General features: G+C 49.6%; 1 protein-coding gene across 9 annotated transcripts in view; it reads right to left on the bottom strand.

Moving 5' to 3' along the window:
* Positions 1–324: 324 nt before the first annotated feature.
* Positions 325–24,034, bottom strand: part of RFX2 (regulatory factor X2) — a 71,574-nt gene continuing 47,864 nt past the window's right edge. For 3 of the 9 annotated variants that reach the window (XM_063403263.1, XM_063403269.1, XM_063403264.1), the window contains exons 6-18: positions 20,634–20,708; positions 14,534–14,715; positions 12,356–12,475; positions 11,256–11,371; positions 10,324–10,442; positions 9,917–10,029; positions 7,678–7,829; positions 6,763–6,860; positions 3,930–4,079; positions 2,639–2,847; positions 2,182–2,335; positions 642–684; positions 325–517 (exon numbers count right to left, since the gene is read on the bottom strand). In XM_063403263.1, the coding sequence (XP_063259333.1) occupies positions 411–517; positions 642–684; positions 2,182–2,335; positions 2,639–2,847; positions 3,930–4,079; positions 6,763–6,860; positions 7,678–7,829; positions 9,917–10,029; positions 10,324–10,442; positions 11,256–11,371; positions 12,356–12,475; positions 14,534–14,715; positions 20,634–20,708 (1,638 nt within the window). In that variant the 3' untranslated portion in view covers positions 325–410. The remainder of the gene's footprint in view (positions 518–641; positions 685–2,181; positions 2,336–2,638; positions 2,848–3,929; positions 4,080–6,762; positions 6,861–7,677; positions 7,830–9,916; positions 10,030–10,323; positions 10,443–11,255; positions 11,372–12,355; positions 12,476–14,533; positions 14,716–20,633; positions 20,709–24,034) is intronic. The other 6 variants (XM_063403265.1, XM_063403270.1, XM_063403267.1 and 3 more) reach the window with 3 other exon arrangements.

Genomic DNA, 24,034 nt, shown 5'->3' with positions numbered 1-24,034 from the left:
GGCCAGCCTGCCTGGAAAGGCTGGAGCAGAAGGGCCGGGTATTTTTCCTTCTTCTTGGGCACTGATTGGTTCAAGTTCGTATCACAGTGAAGTCTGAGACGTGGGGAAGGAACCCGGAGCACCTTCCCCGCCGGAGGAATCCTCCTTTGTGCGCCTCGCTCCGCCTGGAGAGCGAGCACAGCTTCTCCCCGCCAGGCACATCCCGCCCAGAGCCCTCCATCCCCCGGGAGCAGCCCCTGGAGCTTCTCCCTCCACTCCGCAGGGACACCGGCGGCCGGACCAGCCCATCCCAGGCCTCAGCCCATCCTCAAACACGAGTAAACATAAAGAGAAACGAAGAGGCACTATATAATATCGCAGGTCCGGGGAGCGCAGGCTGGCACGCCCGACCCGGAGGAGCCCCGGCGCTCTCAGATGTCCTGCAGGGAGTGGCCGGGCTCGCTGCGCTCCCGTTTCACCAGCGGCTCCCCCAGCGCCCGCTCCGGGTCCACCTCGGTGCTCAGCTCGCTGATCTCATCTGCAAAGGACACGGGTCAGAGCAGGGATGGAGCTCCCAGGGCTCCTTCCCTGCACCAGGGTCCCCCCCGTCCCGCAGGATCCCACCCTGACCCTGCAGAGCCCCCCGGAGGGGAGGGAGGTACCTTTGTCCAGCAGTGTCGGGGACAGCGATGTGAGGTCACCAAACTGAAAGATAAAGGGGTCACAGGGTCACTCACGGGGTGCCAGACCTGCCCCATGGCATCACCAAACAATTCCCACCGCCCGGGAGAGACCGTGAGCATCGGTGCTGGTGAGAGCAGAAATCAAAACCAGCCACAGCTTTTGGGGGAAAAGCCTTTTGTTGCCATTTAAACCTCTGGGCAAACACCACACACAACAATCCAGGGCAGGATTTAGCTCTGGAATGAAGGGGGAAATTTTTCCATCTCCCAAGTGATGAGCAAGGGCTGGCACAGGCAAAGGTGGTGCCTTTTCTCCAGCCCTTTCCACCTCTCAGGCATTTCCCCTCTCCTCTCTGCAGCGATGCCAGAGAGGGTTTGGCCAGCGAGGCCGTGGAACCAGAGAGCTCCTTGGTTCTGGAAATGTTCTGGAGGCACCAAAGTGCTGTAACAACAACGCTGAAAAGTCACGGACAGCTGGGCAGGAGGAGAGAGGGAATTGCAAAGTTCAGTGGGAATGGAAGGACCCCATCCATCCATCCCGCTTTGCTGGGAAGAATCGGCCTCCTCCTGGAGAACAGGAATATTGCAAGGGTTTAACGAAGGAAAAGCCCGAGGGATGAGAGCCTCCCACAACTGCGTTTTGCTGGGAGCCGGTCTCTGCCTTTCATGTTCCTTTAATATCAATGAAGGCAGAGGTTTTGCAGGGAACAGCGGGAACTCAGCACTGCAGTTGGAGCAGCGTGGGAGGGAGAGGGAAGGCACAACCAACAGGCTTTGGTTTGCCTGGCTCCCTCCGTGAGCTCTGTGGAAGCTTCAAGGAGCAAATGAGACAATTTTGAACACATGGGCTCAGTTTTAAACTCGCAGCAGTTTCAACATTGCTGTCACAGGTTCATCTGGGGCTTTTAACTCTGTATTTCAGAGGGAAAAACTGGATGTGGCTTCAGCTAGGCAGGACTGGACCTGCCTGCAAGCCAGGCACCCAGACTTACTGTCTGACTGGTGAACCAAAAAAACCCCCAAACCCTCACAAACAGCACAAACAACTCCATCATCCTCTTCTCCACCTCAAAAATGGTGAGAGTGGCTGGCTGTGCATGTAATGCTGCAGCTTGTAGAGGCCTGGAGAAGTTCAGTTGCTGAAAGCAATTTTTGGACCATTTTTGCTCAGTTTAGATGGAATTTGCCCTGTCAGGAGTCCCAGAGTCAGGGCTGGCAGTCACAGCTGGTGCAGAGAAGTGGGGAGATCCTTCCCCTCCCTCCTCCAGGCCTCCAGAGCCCAAATGATGCTCAACCACCCCAAACCCAAACCCCACCAGCTGAGGGAAGCTGCTCCCGGAGCTCTGTCCTTGTGCCAGGCACTCAAAACAACTCAATAAATAACTTTTGTTGTAAAACAACTCAATAAATAACTTTTGTTGTAAAACAACCCAAGGGCACAGCGTGGTTTGTGAGCCTGTGGTGTCTTTTGAGGAGCTGCTTCTTTTGGGTTGATTTTCAGGGAATAAAGGGCTCTCACCTCTCCCATGACAGCGATGGGGGTCTCCCCCGTGGCCTGGGCCACACGATGCTCCACCAGGTAGAACATGTACTCGTCATAGAGCAGGCGGATGAGGTGGAAGGAGCCGAAGCTGGCGGCGCTGCGCAGGGTGAGGTCCCGGATCACCATGGAGCTGGAAAAGGTACAGGGGTCACGAATTTGGGGGGAGTTTTACACCTGTGCTGTGGCTGATGTGGATTCTGCACCCTGGAGGTACCGTGGGACCCAACGCTGTCTCTGCCTCTGACCCAAAAGTATCAAAACACTTGAAGAAATTAATTTATGGAGCATCCTAGCTCCTATCCTGAAAGGATACCAGAACCAGTTAACCCCAGAGTTTCATGGGAGGAAAGAACTTGGCCTTGGCTTTGCAAGGAGCTCTTTACATGCCCCAAACCTGATGCAGAAAATCCCCAAAATGAGGAGGAACACGTACCTGTAGAAGGACCACTTCAACAGGAACTGCCTGGCTGCCTTGGGGAAGCTGGGGCTGCCCTCGTGGTGCTTCAGCACCTGCGTGACCACATTGTCCAGCCAGCTGGCCCACTGGTCCAGGGAGCTCTGCTGCTGCAGGGTCAGCTTGAAATCCTGCTCCAGCTTCTGCACCATGCCCTCCTCACACTGGCACACCCACGAGGCCTGCTCCTGCTCGGGAGGAAGGGTTCAGAGTTACTCATGCCTTACTCCTGCTTGCAAGAAGGGCTCACAGTTACTCATGCCCTGCTCCTGCTCGGGAGGAAGGGTTCAGAGTTACTCATGCCCTGCTCCTGCTTGGGAGGAAGGGCTCAGAGTTACTCATGCCCTGCTCCTGCTTGGAAGAAGGGTTCAGAGCTACTCATACCCTACTCCTGCTTGGAAGAAGGGTTCAGAGTTACTCATACCCTACTCCTGCTTGGAAGAAGGGTTCAGAGTTACTCATACCCTACTCCTGCTTGGAAGAAGAGTTCAGAGCTACTCATGCCCTACTCCTGCTTGGAAGAAGAGTTCAGAGCTACTCATGCCCTGCTCCTGCTCGGGAGGAAGGGCTCACAGTTACTCATGCCCTGCTCCTGCTTGCAAGAAGGGCTCAGAGTTACTGATGCCCTGCTCCTGCTTGGGAGGAAGGGCTTACAGTTACTCATTCCCTGCTCCTGCTTGGAAGAAGGGCTCAGAGTTACTCATGCCCTGCTCCTGCTTGGAAGAAGGGCTCAGAGTTAGTCATGCCAGGCCTGTATGGTGTTGTCCATGTAGTGGTTGGACTCAAATCATCTTAAAGGTCATTTCCAATTAATTTCCAACAGGAAAGGGCTGCAAATCAGCTCTAAATCAAGGCCCCTGTGATCTGTCTGGACCACAGTGTATTCAGAACTACAAAATTGTTGGTAGCACTTGATTCTTCACTGGAAAAGTGGTGAAGCATCAGAATGGGGTGGAATCACCACCCCTGGAAGTGTTCAAAAAACGAGTGGAGGTGGGGACGCAGTTCAGTGGCATCGTGGGGCTGAGCTGAAGGTTGGACTGGATGCTCTTGGAGGTCTTTTCCAGCTTTAATAATCTGTGAATTTTACAGAAACTCCTTTCCCACCGCTCACGGCCGGGTGGAAAATTTACCCAGCAAAACAACCCCAAACCCCGCTCATTCCTCTGGGTGCCAGCACTGGGGAGCTGAACACTGACTGCCAGCACAGACCCCGGCTGTGCAGCCCCACCCTGGAGCAGCTGAGGAGCAGAGGGGCCCCGGGGGTCACCTGCACGTTGGCGAAGTCCACGCGGTTGAGGTCGCTGAGCATCTGGTTGATCTGGGACGTGTTCTGCAGCACGGCGCGCGCCGCCTGCGCCAGGTGGTTCAGGGACGTGTACCTGCGCAGGGTCTGGGCAAAGGCACTCACCACCCCCACCTGCAACACAGCACGGGGGGCTCAGGGCATCTCAGAGGGGGGTTTTCCCCTGAGCTCTGTGATTTTTGTGTTTTTCTTCCCAAAAATCCTGCTCCAGAGCAAACAGACAGATGGAATCTGCTGGGTCGGGTTCCCAACTTTGTTTATTCTTTCTTATCTCTCAGTTCTCTCTCTTCGTGCTGCACAGCAGAGCATGAGCAGACTCCCCTCAAGGCCGGGAGGTTCCTGACCTTTTCTATCAGTTTCTGACCCAACCACCTCCCACCATGTGTTTTTATTTACAAATATATTTTTATATATTCATACCAATATATTTTTAATTATTATTTAATAATATAATTAATTAATATATAATTATATTTTTATATACTATTATATATAATTAAATTATACTTAATATATATTTATACCAACATATTTACCAGTTATATACCAATTAATTCTCACCTATTCTAGACATGTAAGTTCTACCTCGATTTCATCCCAGCAATCCTTTGTGCTCCCGTCACAGCAGAAGATGAAGGACGAGAAGGAGAAGGAGAAGGAGGAGGAGGAGGAGGAGGAGAAGGAGAAGGAGAAGGAGAAGGAGAAGGAGAAGGAGAAGGAGAAGGAAAAGGAGAAGGAGAAGGAGAAGGAGAAGGAGAAGGAGAAGGAGAAGGAGAAGGAGAAGGAGAAGGAGAAGGAGAAGGAGAAGGAGAAGGAGGAGGAGGAGGAGGAGGAGGAGGAGGAGGAGGAGAAGGAGAAGGAGAAGGAGAAGGAGAAGGAGAAGGAGAAGGAGAAGGAGAAGGAGAAGGAGAAGGAGGAGGAGGAGGAGGAGGAGAAGGAGAAGGAGAAGGAGAAGGAGAAGGAGAAGGAGAAGGAGAAGGAGAAGGAGAAGGAGAAGGAGAAGGAGAAGGAGAAGGAGAAGGAGAAGGAGAAGGAGAAGGAGAAGGAGAAGGAGAAGGAGAAGGAGGAGGAGGAGGAGGAGGAGGAGGAGAAGGAGAAGGAGAAGGAGAAGGAGAAGGAGAAGGAGAAGGAGAAGGAGAAGGAGAAGGAGAAGGAGAAGGAGAAGGAGAAGGAGAAGGAGAAGGAGAAGGAGGAGGAGGAGGAGGAGGAGGAGGAGGAGGAGGAGGAGGAGGAGGAGGAGAAGGAGGAGGAGGAGGAGGAGGAGGAGGAGGAGGAGGAGGAGGAGGAGGAGGAGGAGAAGGAGAAGGAGAAGGAGAAGGAGAAGGAGAAGGAGAAGGAGAAGGAGAAGGAGAAGGAGAAGGAGAAGGAGAAGGAGAAGGAGGAGGAGGAGGAGGAGGAGGAGGAGGAGGAGGAGGAGAAGGAGAAGGAGAAGGAGAAGGAGAAGGAGAAGGAGAAGGAGAAGGAGAAGGAGAAGGAGAAGGAGAAGGAGAAGGAGAAGGAGAAGGAGAAGGAGAAGGAGAAGGAGAAGGAGAAGGAGAAGGAGAAGGAGAAGGAGAAGGAGAAGGAGAAGGAGAAGGAGAAGGAGAAGGAGAAGGAGAAGGAGAAGGAGAAGGAGAAGGAGAAGGAGAAGGAAGGGACAAGGCCCAGATTCCTCCATCTTGGCTTCTCAACCTCCTTTCTAAAAATCCCAAATTCTACATTTTTCACCCTGTAACAAACTAAACTGCTATTCATTCCCATTCTTGGGGTCTGTGGTTCTTCCTGCAAGGTTGGCAGTGTCTCCCATGGCTGGGATCACAGACAGTGTCCTCCTGGGCTCTCTGCCAGGGTCCCAGACCCCCAGGACAACCAGAGGGATGCCCTGGATCTGACAGGCACAGCCCTGAACACACCAGCACAGGCTCTGCTGGAGTCACCAGCCCTGCAAGTGCTCAAAAAACCTCTTGGGGACACGGTTTAGGGTGGCCTGGGCAGTCCTGGGGTGGTGGTTGGAATCAAATCATCTTAAAGGTCATTTGCAACCTAATCCTTGTGCCAGGCACTTGGGACAGCTCAGTCAATCCTTGGGCAGTGTGGTTGTAAAATGTGTTGAGGGCTCAGTGAACCATTGGTGTCTCTGCTCAGTTTGGGTTGGTTTGTAGGGAATAAAGGATTCTGACCTCTCCCATCACATCCCCCTGGCTGCCTGGGCCACACAAGGCTCCACCAGGTACAACATGCACTTGTCATAAAGCAGTGGAAGGACCCAAACCCTAAATAATTCTACAATTCCATTATTTATTCTCTTTAAGCTACCAGGTTTTCACACTCTGTCTCCAGCAGAGACCAGCAGGGTGGGAAGAGGCACAAGAATCCCTGGTTTAGGAGAGCAGGAGCCTTGGGGCAATGCCAGTCACTCCTGGGCTTTCCAGGAGGACAGGCTCATTCCAGGGCAGGGAAAACAGGGAATGGTCCCAGCCCCAAGAGCTCCAGGAGCGTTTGGACAACTCTCTCAGGAATGCTCAGGGTGGGATTGTTGTGCAGGGCCAGGGTTGGTGATGATCCCTGGGGATCCCTCCCAGCTCAGGATCTCCTGTGGCTCTGTGATTTTCCTCCCACCAAGCTTTATCTGCAATTTCAGGACACAGGAACAGCTCCATGGGCAGAGCATCCTCAGCTTCTGGCACAAAGGAATTGCCCCTCTCCCACTCCTGGCTGATTTTGTTCAGAATCCATCACTGCCCCAGGTGGCCAAACCCCAGCAGGAATTTCCAATCCCAGTGGAAAAGTGCAAGGTGCAGACACGCACGGGGCTCACCTTGGTCTGCACGACCTGTGGGGGGAATTCACTCATGGCATTCATCAGCCACCCCTCCAAACTCTTGGCAAAGTTCCGGATGGCCTGAGTCAGCGTGCCTGCAAACGAGGGGGACCAGTCAGAAAGGCCCTGAGGTGGTTTTGGGTGCCACTTTCTGCCTTAGGACTGCTGGGAAAGCACAGCCTGTGTGCTGCTGAGCTGGGATGTCAGCCCAGCACCAAGGAAATCAGCTGGGTTGATGCACTCAAGGTATTCTTTGATATTATTACTCAAATTCTTCTTATTCTTTCTCTTTTTATTTTTATTTTTCATTTTTTTCTTATCCTTATCCTTACTCTCATCCTTATGAAAATTGGACTTAAAGGTCTTTTCCAATCCAAACATTTCTATTTTTTAAAATTATTCTTATTTTCTTTCATCATTTTCTTATTTATGGCCCTTCTGAGCATTTTCCAAGCATTAAAATTCACTTTTCAAAGACACCCTTGTGCCTCAGCTTGTGACAGCCCTCAGAGGGACATTTGGGAATCCAAATCAGAGGGAAAACCCTCAATACCCTGTAATTAATCTCCCAAAAAGTTGACTTCTAATTTCCAAATGGGCAGTCAGGGGACAGGATGGTCCTGTGCAAACAAAGACCTCCAAGGAACCACATCCCAAGGAGCTCCCATATCCAAACTCTGTTATTTCACCTGACTCCTGGCCAAAATCAGATGTGACCTGTAAGACACCAAATGGAAAAGGGAAGGGAATTCCCAGGGGGAGCAGAACATCCCCCGAGCAGGGCTGCAGCAGGAACACTGCTGTTGCCATTGTGTTTAAAACAAACACCTCCAGTGGGTTTTTGGGGTGGGAATCTCTGTGGCAAGTGGCAGCCAGGGCGAGCTGAGGCTCAGGGGGGCTGTGGGTACTCACTGGGCACTGGCCTGAGCACGTCAGGGATGAGGATCTCCACCAGGGCCTGGTACAGGATGTGGTCACAGCTCCTCATCCACTTGAGGATGGGCTCGTACTTGCACAGGGTGATCAGTTTGTCCTTTGGGAGGCTCCCCTCGGGTTCCTCTTCACTGCAGGAGGAGGAGGAGGAAGGAGACAGAGTTAGCAGCAGGTTTGTGTTCAGTGATTTCCCTCTCCTCTGCATTCCTAACTCAAATTTTCAGTGAAAAAAAGGTGGTTTTGTGCCTTGCAAGAGGAAATGTTTGACTGCTCATGCAGATCTGGTCTCTGCCAGCACCTCCTGTCCTTGGGACCAGAGCTTGGAGCAGTTTTTCCTCCAATCCACACTCCTGGTGCTTGTCCTGCCTTCCCCTCTTCCCTTTTTAACTCCACTGCCTCTCACACCCCTCTGTTCGTGTGGAGCTGAGCTCCAGCACAGTCACTCCAGCAAAGGCTCAGCTGGTTCCTCCTTACAGCCCCAGCTGCTCCCAAAAATAAAATAACAACTCTGTTACCAAAACCTGCCCACCCCTCTGCTCTCTGCTCTGCTCTCAGCCTCAGAGCCACCGCACTGGGGACAAAAACTTTGCAGCCAGCACAGGGGGAGATTAGTTGATATTGAGATGTTTTCAAGGTGTTTAACACCTCCAAATGCTGGATGTTTTCAGGAGACTGAATATTTGGATGAGGACAGAACATTTTGTTTGTGACCGAGGTCACTCCAGCTGTCATTATTTTCATTTGTAGATGTATAAAGGCACAAGATTTTTGTCACACAGCCAGCAGAAAGAGCTGAAATGCACTGAGAGCATCACAGCAGAGCTGCTCACCCACACGTTCTGCCAGGAACTGGGGATTTGGAAGGGTCTTTCCCCATGCATTGCATCAAAATCATCAAAGCCAAGCCTTGGACGTGCTCTAAAGGGGAACTTTGAGCTCAGCCTGCAGAATTTTAGTGGTGAACTCCACGGGCATCACTGCTGGAAAATCCCACGTGGAGAAACAGGTCATGAACCTTGCTGTGAAGTGCATCCATGTCCTGCATCCTCTCACATTTTCAGTGTGACACTTCCCTAATATTTGGGGTTTATATTTGTATTTTTATATTAAGAAGGGGAGGGTGTGTTATTTACTTCTCTGGGTTACTGGCAGAGGTGGGAGAGCCCTGCACAAAAGCTGCCTCCAGTTTCCCCTGTGTACCCAGGAACAGCTCCTGGGGTGTTGCAGTCTGCCTGGGAGCTGTTCCCAAAAGAAAGTGAGATTTTAAACCAAGCAAACACAGCTGCAGTGAGTCCTTGCAGGAAAAGATCCCATGGGGAACATGTACAGGGACATATTCTACAGGTTTTTGAGGGATTTTTGCTTATGATTCAATGTTTTATAATTTTTCTTCTCAAGAGAAAACCTTTTTCTTCATAGCATCAGTAAGAGTGGACAGATTTATGATAGAAATTTTAAGAAGAAACCTTGACTTTTGCAATTTTCTCTGTTTTCACTCATTTCCATTCCCCTGGCAGCAGCTCCCAATGCATAAAGGATGAGGAAGAGGCACAGCAACGAGCCAGGCAGGAGTGAAGAGATTAAATCAGCTTCATTTGCAATGATCTGCCTCAAAACACGAGGCACTGACAGATCTGGGCAGCCAAGCAAGGCAGAGAGTCAGTCTGGATATCCCTAAAACCCCAGAGAGTCCCTAAAATCTGTGCACCAATTCATGGCAGGGAATCACCACCCTCTGCACCCTTGGGAGAGCAGAGGTGCAAGGGACACACATGTCCAGCCTCAGGATGAGAGGAAACAGCCTCAAACTGCCCCAGGGGAGCTTTGGGTTGGATAGGAGGGAAAAATTCTTCACTGAAAGGGTGGTGAGGCCTTGGGACAGGCTGTGAGGAGTCACCATCCCTGGAAGTGTCCAGAACACGAGTGGATGTCCCTTGGGGACGTGGCTGAGTGGTGACCACGGCAGTGCTGGGTTGAGGGATGGACTTGATGATCTTGGAGGGCTTTTCCAGCCTCAGTGACCCCACAATTCTTTAACCAGCCACTCTCCCAGGGCTCTGAACTTTGCATTACAATATCAAACATTCCAACACTCTCTGTTGTGGCTCTGCGGGGCAGAGAGGGCTCCCAGACTCTCCAAAGCACTCAAAAAGCCTCAAAACACATCTTAAAAAGAGATCTGCCTGCAAGAAGTGGGGCAGGGAAGGCCGGGGAGTACCTGGAAGGGAGAGCAGTGGGGCCATCACTAGGGGGTGCCTTGGGACTCCAGAAGGATTGCCACAGCTTCTCGATGTAGTGGAACTGCAGGTTCATCACCACGTCCAGAGTGGCCTGACAGCAAAAACACCACGGGGTCAGCGCTCAGCCCGAGTGCTGCCACTCACAGCAAAGAATTCACACGGAAAACAACGGAATTGGCACGGTTTTAGCAACCAGCTTAACATAAAACAGGTCACACAATGAAAAAAAAATTAATGTTTGAGTGGTAATTCCTGGCAAATGAAGCATTCCTGGTTATATTCCAGCTTTTCCTATGAGTGGGATATGAGCTGGTCACGTGAATGATGTTAACATAATTAATAAATCAGTTACCAATAATCACCAAAGAATGTTGCAAACAATCACCTCACAGTGTCTCCTGTAGAGAACCTGCAGGGTTTTCACGTCGTTCAAGGTGAAACCTTCTTGTAAGAGGACATTGCCAAGATCAGGGGCTGGGAACTTGGGAAAGACATGGGTTACATCTGGGAAAAGAAATTGGGAAAGAATTGGGTTAGGAAAGCTCAGAGTACAGGAGAGCACAAGGTGCTGCTGTCACTGGAGGCTCTTTCATGTTCCAGCAGGGATGAGACAGGAAAAAGGAGATAATTTAGTTCTTTCCCTGATTTGTGTTGTTATAATGAGAAAAAACAAACAATCACAGCCCAGTGGATTCAGTGGGGAAAGGAAAATGTTTCCTTTCCGTTGGTAATAAAAGAAACAAGAAATCATTATCCTCCTCTACCAGCCACTAGAATTTCCCTGAAGCCTGGCAAATGTCTCTCTGGTATTTAAGGAGTACAAAGGGGAATAGAATTGGGCAGCAGAGGTGTCAGGAGCTGGGGTTTGTGATGGAAACACAAACATCCAGCAAATCCAGAGGGTTTGTCCCACCAGGAGAAGGTCAGGATGGATCATCTCCACTCAGATCCCACTGCAGCCTTGGCAAGGAAGGGAATTGATTTCTCCTCTCTGGCCAGGATCTCTGCTCTTCCATGGAATTTAGATAAAACCAGATGGATTAAAAATGCACTGTGAGGGACCCAACAGAGCCGTGGGCTCAAGGAAAAAACCCTCCTGGGCAGACAGGAGTCAGCAGGAAAACTTAGCAAGTGTGACACTACAAACATGTACAGAACACATACTACATATAAAATATATTTACCTAAAAAAAATAAAATGCTGCAGATTTATTAGGAAAGAAAACAAATGCACAACAGTCTGGATTTGCTGGATAAAACCTCCCTTTAAATCAATCCCTGATGTGGAACAATCCATCACCAAAGGAGCGTCCTCACCTATGAACTGCTGGTGGTGCTGGCTCTGAGCAGCCACGGACTGCTCGGGCGTGGTGTGGGGGTTGCTGTTGGATGCACTCTCTGCCATCCCATCCATCTTCTGGGCTGCTCTGTACCTAAATTCCGGCAGGATTAGCATGGATTAGGATCCACACAGACAGGAGAAAACACCTACACGCTGTTTACAACACAGATCTGTGAGTTTGTGGAGTGCTTGGCACATTTGAGGCAGATATGTTGAGGGTTGATCATTTATGTTGTGGACTCAAATGGAAGGGAAATGAGAAGCTCCTTTTGAAAAGCTTCCCCAAGACAGAATTAAAGGGGCTGAGAAGTTTGGTGACACCAAAAAAATCGAAAAAGAGAAGCAGAGCTGCAGTGGGTTCCAGAGCAGACTGTCTCAAGCACTGACTTCTGCATTTACTTTCTGTTTGGGAGCTGAAGAAATAAATTCTGCTCTTTGTGCAATTCAGCAACAACCAGAAGTGTCCTTGCTTGCAGGGAGCAATTCCAAATCCCTTTCCACACTGGGTTTTATCTTTAAAATTACTCAGGCACAAGACTAAGCATGGCACTATTTAACTTGGACTTTTGCACAGAAAAACACCCTAAATCCCCACATCCACCCAAACCCCCAAAATCCACCCAAAGCCCCAAAATCCACCCAAATACAGCACAAGCCCCCAGGTCCTTCACATCGATTTGGCATCAACATCTCCATAGCTGAGATCCTAAATCATTTTGGCTACAGGGAGGCTGTGAAAGGTGGCACACAGGGTGGAACATGCCACTGGCCAGGAGAATGGGCAGATAAATCCCATTCCATGGGATTCCATGGGAATTCCTGAAGAGTTTGGGTTGGAAAAGTCCTTTAAAGGCCACTGGTCCAACCCCTGCAGTCAGCAGGGCCATCTGCCACCAAAGCAGGTCACTCCAAGCCTCATCCACCCTGGCCTTGAATATTTCCAGGGATGGGGCATTACCTGGGATAGATTTTGGACCTCTCCACAGCTCAGCTCTGGTTCTTCAGCACCACCTGGCCTGAAGTCCCCAACGCCAGGGCCCTGCTGAGTGTTTTGGGAGGGGGCTGGCACACCCACCTCTGTTTCTGGTGGATGGGCTGCTGCCTCATGGCCATGTACTGCGTGTCCTCCTGCAGGCGGTTCAGCGGCGACTCCGGCTTCAGGCGGATCCCGTAGTAGTGATATTTGGAATTTCCCCTGGAAATACCACCTTGGTCAGTGGAAGGGGCACTGTGACCCTGATTGCTTGGACAATACATTCTCATTTCGTGCAGTGTTGGAGTATGAATCCCCCTGGGACAAATCCACACGGGCCCAGGAGTGCCCAGAGATGTGAGGATTGAATTAGGACCTTCAGAGAAACTCAAATATATAAATACACACAGATATGAGGTAGAAATGCAAGTTTAGTTTTAAATAAATAGAGGGTTTTAAAGTGCCTTAAACAAATAAGAGCCTGTATCAGTGAGTAAGAAAAAGACCTAAAACCTAGTTTAAAACTCAGTAGCTTTGCCTTCTGCAAAGACAGATAAACTCTAGACATAAAGAAAATAATGTAGCCTTGCTAAACATTCCTAGATGGAACAGATAGAATTATACACATAGAATTTGTGTAAGAATTTGCATAAGAATTGGTGTAAGAATTTGTGTAAGAATTCTTACAAATTTGTAAGAAATTACACATCAATTTTAGCTTAAGATAGGTCCAACACCATTGTAAGAAAATTCATATTTAAGCCTGATTGCCTAAAAATAGAATAAAATGCACTGAGAGTGTTAGAACACACACAGGACTCATGAAAACACCGATGCTGCTGTTGTTGCCATTGATAAAAAACTCACAGAACACAGATTAACACTGCTGCTGTTGCTGCTTCTGCTTGGGACTTTTAGAAACTTTTTGTTAGAAAGCTCCTGCACACTGCTGTGGACTCCAATGGCTTTGCCTTCATGGCACTGATTTAACCCTGCAATAAAGGACTTTGCTTTTACATTTAACCCTGCAATTAAGGACTTGGCTTTCACAACTACCCAGCTTCCAGCCTTCAATGAAAATGTGCCAAAATCTGGATGACAGCCAAGCACTGTTTGAGTGGAGGGATGAACAAATCAAATGTCATCACCCCCTAGAACATTGGGTGTTTCAGAAATAAACCATTTATAATTTTACACCTTGATTGCACCAAAGCTGGGCACAGGGTCTGTCATGGGGAATTTTACTGGACCCAAAGGGAGAAGCGGCTTCACCAACCCAGAATTTTGGGCTCTGCAGTGGAAATTGTGAGGATGAGTTACTTATCTTTGTCAGACAATACAGAATCCCAGAATATCCTGATTGGAAGAGACCACAAGGATCACTGAGGCCCTGCACAGACACCCCAACAATCCCACCCTGAGCATCCCTGAGAGCTCCTGGAGCTCTGGCAGCCTTGGGGCTGGGACCATTCCCTGGGGAGCCTGGGCAGTGCCCCAGCACCCTCGGGGGGAAGAACCTTTCCCTGAGCTCCAGCCCAACCCTGACACAGCTCCAGCCCTTCCTGGGGCTTTCACAGACTCACCTGCAGCACTCTCAGCTGTTTATTGGTAAGAAAAGGCCAAGAGATTCCAGATTTTTAGTGTAGCCCAACCCTGTCAACAGTGGAACTTATTTCTTTCCTATGAACCACCTAAATTTTGACTTCAGAAAAGTCTTGCTACAATGATGGCAAATGTTAGCTAAGAAACAACATCTGGGCATTTGCTGAGCAGTATTTGGGTATTTGCTTTCACATCTGGAAGGAGGAATTAAAGTCACACTGCAGTGCTCTCCATGTCCAGGCTGTAACAAACACATTGGTGAAAACAAGCACAGGTTCTGGGCTTGAATTAATCGTTTCCCATATTTTTAATGTGTGTACTGTAGGGATTTCCCAGGACTGTGATTCAATGGGGAAAATACAATTTCTGAAAACAGGGCCCATTCCCTGGGGAGCCTGGGCAGTGCCCCTGCACCCGTGAGGGGCAGAACCTTTCCCTGAGCTCCAGCCCAAGCCCTGACACAGCTCCAGCCCTTCCTGGGGTAGTGGGATCCTCCTGGCATGAGAAGCAGTTTCAGCTCACACCAAACATTTCCCCACCACGTCAGGGCTCAGATGTTCCCGCAGACCTCCCAAAAGAAAGACCTGACCCTCCTAAAGACCCTCAGGATGTTCTGAGTGCACCAGAGATGCTGCAGGAGGGTTGATTTTGGTTGATCCCACTGCAGGTCCCACCAACCTGGTGCCCAGGCGCCGGGTCCTCAGCCCCATGAAGACGGAGCGGATGAGTTTGCCGAAGGACGCGGCGTTGACGGGGTCCAGTTTGTGCTCCTGGCAGTGCCGCAGGTAATGGTTGTACAGGGAGCTCCTGGGCAGGCTCACCCCTTCTGCTGTCTCGTAGTTATCCAGCAGCCACTGCAGCTTCAGGCAGGGGAGAAATAAAAACATGCAAGTCTAAAGAGAGCTGGCACGGCAGGCGGGGCGGGCGCGTGAACGTCCGGGTGGAGAAGTTCGAGAGAACTGAATAATGAATTTATATGGGTTAATTCACATCAATTATAACTGATATAACTTTATGGTAGTTTATAGGATGGAAAATATAGTTTATAGGTGCAAAAGCACCCCCAGGCCAAACAAAACCAGTCGGGTTTTTCATTAAAACACAGTCCTGCTGCCACCTCAGTGTCCACCTCGGGTTCGGATGAGTTCCTGCAGAGCCAAAATCAAGCTGTAAAAACTCACATTTTCCAAGGAAAAGAGATCTTGAGATATTGCCTAAGAGAAATAAATTTTAGGGGAAGCAAATTGATGCAAAGTCTTTATTAATTAGAAGATTGGCATGTCTGCAACAGCTCCCTTAACAATAAAATTAATGGTTGCCAAAGCAACCTTCAAAATCTGAGGGAATCCATCTACTTTGCAAAATTTACTGTCTGAACTTCTGACATGGCTGTTGATTAAAATTTGCAATTAATATAAATTATTTATACTGAGGAAGTCTGAAAGGGCAGGTCCAGCACACAGTGTCAGCACAGGAATTCAAATGCAAAGCCCCCAATCCCCTTTAATTGACTAAATGATTTCAGCATCAATAAAATGAGTGTTGTGATAATTGAATTTTGGAAGGAGCTGGATGTACACATGCACTAATATCACCAGGGTGGGTAAGAGCCCTTTCACTGTCATGAGGGATGCCTGGGATTGACATTTTCCAGGCTTCCCTCTCCCCCCAGGTCTCCATCCCTGCACCAGAACCAGCTGCACTCCCACCGGATCAGGCCAAACCAGACCTGGGTTGTGGATGCCAAATATCAGCCCCAGCATCTCCACACAGCTGAGAGCCCAAGCACATGTGAGAACTGAGCATGGATTTGGTCTAGAAATCAGTGGGATTGGACAAAGTGGATCTGCACTCAAACCCTCTCTACTCCCACCCCTGTGTCCCCCTCTTTTCTCCCATTTTCTCTTGGTGACACTCCAAGGTCCCAACTCATCACAAGGCTGGAATTTTACATCAATAATTCCTTGAAAGACAACCTGAGCTGGGTGTGACACCTCTGGCACCTCCCTCCACAGAGCTGTTTGCAGTTCCTGTGTTTCAGATCCCACTCTGCTCTCACACAGAGGCTTTGCAGCACCCTCAGGATGTTCTGTGCTCTCCCTCACACATCCAAATTTAAACTGCTGCTGCACAAAGTCAGCTGGATCCAAACCCGTGCACTTTAAGCTCTACAATTAAAACTATTCCATTCAGCCTGGAGAAGAGAAGGCTCCAGGGAGAGCTCAGAGCCCCTTGCAGGGCCTGAAGGGGCTCCAGGAGAGCTGGAGAGGGACTGGGGACAAGGGATGGAGGGACAGGACACAGGGAATGGCTCCCACTGCCAGAGGGCAGGGCTGGATGGGAGATTGGGAAGGAATTGTTGGGTGTGAGGGTGGGCAGGCCCTGGCACAGGGTGCCCAGAGCAGCTGTGGCTGCCCCTGGATCCCTGGAAGTGCCCAAGGCCAGGCTGGACAGGGCTTGGAGCAGCCTGGGACAGTGGAAGGTGTCCCTGCCATGGCAGGGGTGGGACTGGATGGGATTTAAGGTCCTTCCAACCCCAACCCTTCCATGCTTTGTCAGCTGGAGCTGATCCCAATCCAACCACAAATTCCCATCACTGCCCCCATCAGCTCTGGTGGCCTTTGGAGCACAGCAGGGGCTGCCACAGATGCAGGAAAGAAAAACCTCCGGGCCACTTTTCCCTCTGTGCTGCTTTTCAGGAGCCTCCTCTCCTCCTTCCCGCAGTCCCACAGCACGCAGGACCCTCTCTGAGGTGATCCCCACAGACAAAGATCGTTCTCCAAACCCCACAGCTCCAAGGGATGGGTTGTTCATGATCCCTGCTGACCCTCCCTGCTCCCATCTGCAGCACAGACACCCCTGGAAGCCCCAAAAGTCCTTCCTGAGCCTCCCCAGGCCATTCAGCTCCCTCTAACAAAAGTGGATTCCAGTGGTTTTGCCATAAAACACCAGCAGGAATTCAGTTTTTAAGTTGTTCACATCTACATTAATTTTGGGCCATCCTCTGTATTTAAAAGATTATTGCTTAAGATCCTTTCAAACTTTTAAACCAGGTATTTTATTTATCCTATGGAAGGTACTGAATGTGCATCAGCTATTTATCTCCTAAATCTTAAGCTTTAAGCCTTAAAAAAAAATATAAAAGTTTTGTATTACTATGGAAAATTCAGATACAGATAAACCCTCTCATTTAAATTTGATCCTGGGTATTTTTATTCTAATCCCTGATATTTCTAGAAGATTCTCTTCATCTCCCAGCTTCCTTCTCCTGCAAATGCCTTTCTATATTCCCTTAAACATTGCAGAGTTTCACAATATGAACTCCCACTATTGAATTAGAAATTTATAATGAAGCACACAAAAGAGCTTGAAACAGAACCATCAGAATATAAATCATTTTTCAAACATGATTTTTGCTCTTCCTGCAGAGCTAATAACACATTGGGCATTTAAAATGAGAAAAATAAAAACTCTTTCCATTTGAATCTCATATTCTGTTTGCTTTCTGAATTTTGTTCAGTTGTGACAATCAGATATTCCCCAGTTTATTTCTGTTTATGCCACAGTCAGGTTCCAATAAAATCACTCTACAGCCATATGCTGCTGTGGTTGTTATAGGCACTACAGGGGAACATTTAATTTTCATTTCTACCTTAACTTTATTTCTATCTGACTGTTTGGTTTCCTTTGAAAAAAAAAAATCACTCTGGCAAAAACCTCATCCTGCTTTGATCCAAGGATGGAAAAAGCCACTCTTGGGGCTGCCTGAGAAAATAAAAAGCTTTTTTTTTTGAAGGTCCAGGTTTTGAGATGTTTTCTTGTGGCCACTTCTATGAAATATGAAAAAGAAACCATTTGTGGCTCATATTTAAGGTGTTTTTAGCTGGGACCATGAGCAGCAGGTTCCGAAATTTCCACTCAGTGGAGCTCAGAGTTAGGACAGAGCCGTTCACTCACAGGAAAGAATTCCAGTGGGGGTTATTTTGTGTTTTTTGTTGTTTCATTTTGCAGACAATGAGGAAAAATCACATTTTCTCCCTACTCCTATCGTGCTGTGGATATCCCTGAGCCACAGGCATCCAACTCCTCCAACTTCAGGCTCTTGAGTACAAAAATTGCAGTCATTTTCCTCTGATTTCTTTGTATCATCTGCAAGCCTGGCAAAGAAATGATCCCCTGACCCTGCCAGCTGCAGTCACACTGTGACACGATTCCATCAGAACCCCCCTGTCACAGGAGCTCCACCTTCCCCAAGTGCACTTAAACAAACTCCCAGGGAAGTTTTGAAGCCAAATTCACTTATCAAACTCCATTTCATATTGGTTTTAATTAAATTATGTGAAAAATTCCCCTCTGGACTGAGACACCTTTAATTGTCCTCTTATTTTTTTTTAACCCCAAAGATTCCTGGCACGAAGCATCTGCTGATGGTAACAAAATAATCCTCATTATCCCATTTCCAAAATGCCAAATTTAAAACGAGGGACAGAAGACAATGAAGAACTCTGCAAAGACAGTGAAGAACTCTGAAGGCTCAGAGCAATTAAGTCACAACTAAGTGCAATTAGCATCACCTCCCTCTTTTCCTCTTGCTTTTCTCAAGCTGGAATTTGCTTTCAGCTTTGACAATTTGCAGTCACCTGCTGCTTTCCCTGTCTGCTCCTCCAGCACAAGGCTGCCAGTCCTGTGTGCCAGCCACGGGGAATTTGGGATGGATAATTCTCTCTCTGGTGTCGTGGTTTTGTTCTGTGGGGACTGGAAGATCCTTTTGTACCACAGCAGGAGCTGGGGAAGGGTCGGCACTGGTGGGCACTGGGATTGTCCCACAGCTGCCCTGGGAGCCAGCTCTGGCCACCTGCAGTCCCCAGGTGGTGGCTGCTCCATCCCTGGAGCATCCAGGGCTGGCTTGGGCAGAGCTCTGGTTTGTTGGAAAGGGTCCCTGCCCATGGAAGGAGGTTGGAATTAAATGAGCTTTAAGGTCCTTTCCAACCCAAACCATCCTGCTCCAGCTTGCTGCTCAAATCAGGAACCATCAGGGTGAATTGCAGGGCTCAGGTCCCCCAGTCCAGCCCAGTGCCTCACTCAGATGAGTCCGAAAAGAGCCCTAAAAGCCTCCCTGGGCCATGGCCCTGGAGTTCCTCCAGCTCTGCAGCTGCCTGATCTGGGTCCCCAAAGTGCTGTGTCCCCTTCAGGCACTGCTCACCCCTCTTCTCATTGCCACGTGTCCCCAGACACCTCCCTGTGCCCTGGGGACAGCAAGGAGCCTGCAGGGCTCCTCAGCCAGGGGAATGTGTGCCCTGCCAGGGGCACGGACCTGCCCCTTGTGCAGGAGCAGCCAGGGTGGACGTGGCACACACCTCAGGAGTTCCTCTGTGCCCACACATGCTCTGCAAGGAGCTGGTCTGCTCCAGAGTCTGGAAGAGCACTTAAACCTTAGGCCAGACTATGAACAACGACCTAGAGCCAGGAGACATCAAGTTCTGCCCTTCCACCCTGCAAGACAAGGCTGGGGAAGGGCTGGATGAGGCCCCCGCTCCATCCTGCACAGCCTGTGGTCAGTGAAATCTCTTTTCTACCTTTTGCTTGCTTTCCTCTGCCCTTTTCCTCATTTTTTTTCTAAACCTTGTCCTCGATGAACAAGAAAAATCCTGCAGAGCAACCCAATCCTTGTGCAGCACTTGAGGAGTGTGAGCCTGGCCCAGCCTGGGGAGATGCTCGGAACAGGGACTGCCTGATCCTGCAGGTTTGTGTTTCCCCAGCTACAACCAGAAACCTTCACTCCCCACCAGCTGAAAAAAAAAAGGGATTGAGCTCCCCCAGGAGCCCTGGCCTGGAGTTTGAAATCATCTGAAGAGAATCAGACTGGTTTGAAGTTCTTTTAGTTGTCTCAGGCTATTTACCTATGGTGAAGAAGCCAAAAGTTGGTGGGGGTTTTTTTTTTTTTGGTTTTTTTTTTTTCAGTTTGGGGTTTTTTTGTTAGTTTTGTTTTGGTTTTGGTTTTTTTAGGCCCTAAGAATGACAACAAACCAGCCCCCAAACACAGAGGAAATCTGTTAGAACAGAGAAGCACCACTTTGGGATTTATGAGTGCAGGACGTGCTTGAGCTTAATCCAAACCCAGGGAAAGCAAAGCAAGTCCAGGGACTCCAGCGTGACCTGGATCAACCCAAATCTCACCCAAGCATGTGCTCACCCCTCAGAGCTCCTGCATGGAGCCACAAACCCAGATGCAAAGGCCCAGCAGAACAGTGGGAATATCACACAAAGCAGGGAAATCGCTGGCAGAGTGCAGAGAGACAGGCCCAGCACACGGATTTAGCACAGCAGTGTGACAGGAATGGCCTTCCTGAGGCACAGAGAGAGGTATAAAAAGGCATTCCCAGGATTTTGGTGTGTGCTGGCTGTGGGGAATCTGTCACAGTTCACACCGAGTCACGGCTGCAGATTTCCAAAGAATTTTCCAGCCATTTTTCGGTTCCAGTGAAAGGAAAAGCACTTCCTCAAATGTGTTTATCTGATTGCCAGCAATTTCCATTGCAAGGCAGATGAAATAAATAAACACAGGGCAGAGGCAGTTCACAGACTCCAGAGCATCTCAGCAGCAAACATTATCCCATGGCATTTTTTGCAGACTCCTTTTCCTTGGGAATGGGCTGGTTTGGGCAGCACAGCTCAATCCCAGGCTGCTTTTGAGACACTCCTGCTGTTGAATCCACCAAAGAAAGAATTCTCCTACCAAAGCAGGGGGAAAAGGTTGTAAATTCTGATTGTAACTTACATGGCTGTTGAGCAAACTGCTTTTGTGTGATGTAATCCCTTCATTTTTTTGTAGGTTTTCAATCGCCATTTCAAGCTAAAGAAAAATGTGCACAGGAAAGAGAGAGAGAGAAAAAAAAAAAAAAAAGGGAAAAAGAAAGGAAATCAGATAGTTAGCACCAGCCAGGATTATTGTTTCTTTATTAATATTTGAATGATTAATGCTTTATATCAACAAGCTCGTGGAGAAGAGGCAAACAGATGAGCACAGTCGGTGTGGATGGAGCTGCAGAGGCGTTACTGGGACATGCAAATGGACACACAGCAGGAATCCCCGCGGGGGTGACAAAGCCAGGCCAGGGGGGGTTTATCTGCCACTAAAAGCGCTGCCTAGTTATAAAAAAAGCAATTTTCCTCTTCTTTTTCCCTTCCTGCTGAGAGAAATGCATCACCAGACAGATCCACTGCAGCGGGATTGGCTGCAGAGCTGTACCCAGGGCTTCCAGGGAGAGCTGGCAGTGATGACTTGGTTACTGTCACCTCTTCAAATTTGGTCAAAAAACCTAAAAAAATTAAATAAAACTGGGGTGCAAGGACAGTGCATGAACTTGGATGGGTGAGGGCTCTCTGCTGCTGAGAAGTGCCAGGGGAGGAAGGGAGGAGCCAGGTTTCAGTTGAGTCAGTTCTCCCCCAGGAGCCAGGATGGAACATTTGATGCTACCTGTGCTGGTTTCTACTGAGCTCACAGGAGCCAAGGTGAGGTCTCCTGGCTCCTGAGGAACCCCCTCGCTCCCTGTGTGGCTCCTGTTCCACTTCAGCCCAGCTGTGGCTGCTGCCTTGTGCCTCAACCTTCTCCTGAACCATTCTTGTCTTCATTCTGCTACTGGGGCACAATCTGGGAAGCTCCTTCAGCAGATGGCTGCTGCTCTCAAAGCTCCAGTGCTCCTCTACAAGAGAAAAAAAAAATCCCCAAACCTCCCCAAACCCCAGATCAGAGCCTGGCAGGAGCAGAACCTCCAGCAGATGTTGTTAAACCCTGTTATCTGTGTCCTGGCAGCGCAGGCAGGACAAGGCAGCAGCACACAGAACCTGCTGTCCTCATTTCACACCTCTGGGCACACCCAGAAAGCATCTGCACATCCTCTGTGGGTGTCCTCCTGCTCACACTCACAGCCTGACTCACCCCGAGGTGCAGAGGTAAAGCCAGACCTTCCCAAAGCCGGGCTTGGCACAGCAGGGTGGGCTCTTCCCAAAGCCGGGCTTGGCACGGCAGGGTGGGCCTTTCACAAAGCCAGGCTTGGCATGGCAGGGTGGGCTTTTCCCAAAGCCGGGCTTGGCACGGCAGGGTGGGCTTTTCCCAAAGCCGGGCTTGGCACGGCAGGGTGGGCTTTTCCCAAAGCCGGGCTTGGCACGGCAGGGTGGGCTTTTCCCAAAGCCGGGCTTGGCACAGCAGGGTGGGCTCTTCCCAAAGCCGGGCTTGGCACAGGAGGTGGCAGAGCAGGGCAGAGAGCAGACCCAGCCCTGAAGGGACATCCAGGCTCTGTGCCACCTCCAGGTGTGAGGGTCACACCCCACCTCCCGAATGTGGCACCACTTCAGCCCGTTTGTCACCATGAATGGGTGAATTGAGTCCACAGAGGGACAAGAGACCACGGCAGGGAAGCACCAACAGCATCTCCAGAGCACTGAGCAGGGAGGCTTAAAATTTCTCTGCTGTGCCACTAAAACTGGGACTGGAGGCACCTGAAATCCAAAGATGCCTCCCATTGGAAAATTAGAGAAATATAAGAGAGGAATATTTATCAAACTGGGTTCTTTTTTGGGGGAATTTGCTCTTTTCAAGGGCCCAGTTGAATTGTTGGCTCTTTGTCACTGCACCAAAGGGTTTTACACACCCCTCGTGTTCAGCCCTGTCCTGAGTGATTTAAGTGCCTGCAAATTAAATAAGAGCTGCCTTTATAACCTAAAATGACAATGAGTAAGAAAATAATGGGGGTCAGCTCTTTCCATACTAACTGAGCTTCACTGTTCCCTTCCCTGCCTGCACATTTCCAATTTTCAGCGCAGTTTTTTTGCTCGCTTGTTTATTCTTTAACAAATTAGCTGTCTTGAGGTGTTCTCACCCAGTTCAGTCTCAGCTCAGTGGGGTTTCTGAGGACACTGCCTCACACCCTGATGGACCACGAGGAACCAAAGCCTGAGTGCTGACACAGCCTTCAGGAAATGAGTCAGGCTTAAAGGGAGACCCAATTTCCTTCCTCTGCTCAGGGGCTGTTTGAGCAACAGCTCTTAGGCAAGCACAGAAATGCTGCCTGGCCTTTTGCTGCTGGCAGGTGTCCCATCCAAAAGGACACCCTGCATCTGCCATAAAAACATTACAGGGGAAAGACTAAAAGCTCTTAAGCAGCCCTGCAGGAAGGTGAAGAGCTCTGGACCCACTTATGGGAGGTCTCAAGGATTTCCCCTCTTGGTCCAGACTAATTTAGGTGAAGATTAAAGTGCTGTGTTGGCACAGATACTGAATGGGATGTTCCCTGTGCTGTTCCAGCCCATCTGATGGAGCAGAATATTGATATTCCAGCAGACAGGGAAGGTTTCTTCAGGGATTTCTCAGAGTGTCTGAAGATTTTCCTTTACAAACATCTCCCAACCTCCTGAGTCAGCTCTTGGACCTGCTAATCCTGAAGTACTCCCTTGTTTCCATTCTCAAGATCTCTTCCCCAAGCCCTCAACACCTCCAGTCCCTCTCCTCCCCCACTGCTGACCACTCTCATGTCCATCCCCAAGGCCACTGCAAACACTTTGGCTCCCCTGGCTCCATCTGCTCGAGCTCTGCTTTCCTTTCCTCCCACAAAGCTCCCAGTCCTGCCCCACCACGTTTTGCCAGGACTCCCAGAGCCCCTCTGGCCTTTCCCAGTCTCTGTTTAGGCTGGACACTAAAACAGAAAATAGTTTTCCTGCCCATGGATTTGATTCAATCCCTGCTCTCCTTAAACCACCCTTCCTTTCTTGTGGGTGCCCAGAGCAGCTGTGGCTGCCCCTGGATCCCTGGCAGTGCCCAAGGCCAGGCTGGGCAGGGCTTGGAGCAGCCTGGGACAGTGGAAGGTGTCCCTGCCATGGCAGGGGTGGCACTGGATGGGATTTAAGATCCCAAACCAAATTATTCCATGCCTAAGTGGAATTCCAAGCAGTCAAGGCTCTGCTCCATCCCCCTCTGACCCCAGCCTGTGCTGGAAGGACTGACAGCCACACACAGACCCAGCCCTGGACTGCCTGCCAGGCTCTTTTCCACCTTTTCCAGCCCTTCCCCAGATAGTTTGTGTTAAAATACCTTCAGAAAGCTCATTCCTACATGCAACAGAGTGAATTTATCTCAGATGTATTTCCATAAAGTTGCTTTGAAATTTTTCTAATTTTTTTTTT

This window comes from Prinia subflava, chromosome 8, assembly GCF_021018805.1.
Source record: "Prinia subflava isolate CZ2003 ecotype Zambia chromosome 8, Cam_Psub_1.2, whole genome shotgun sequence".
NCBI lineage: Eukaryota > Metazoa > Chordata > Aves > Passeriformes > Cisticolidae > Prinia > Prinia subflava.
Note: the sequence above shows the minus strand (reverse complement) of the source record. Positions and strands in the feature narration are given on the sequence as shown.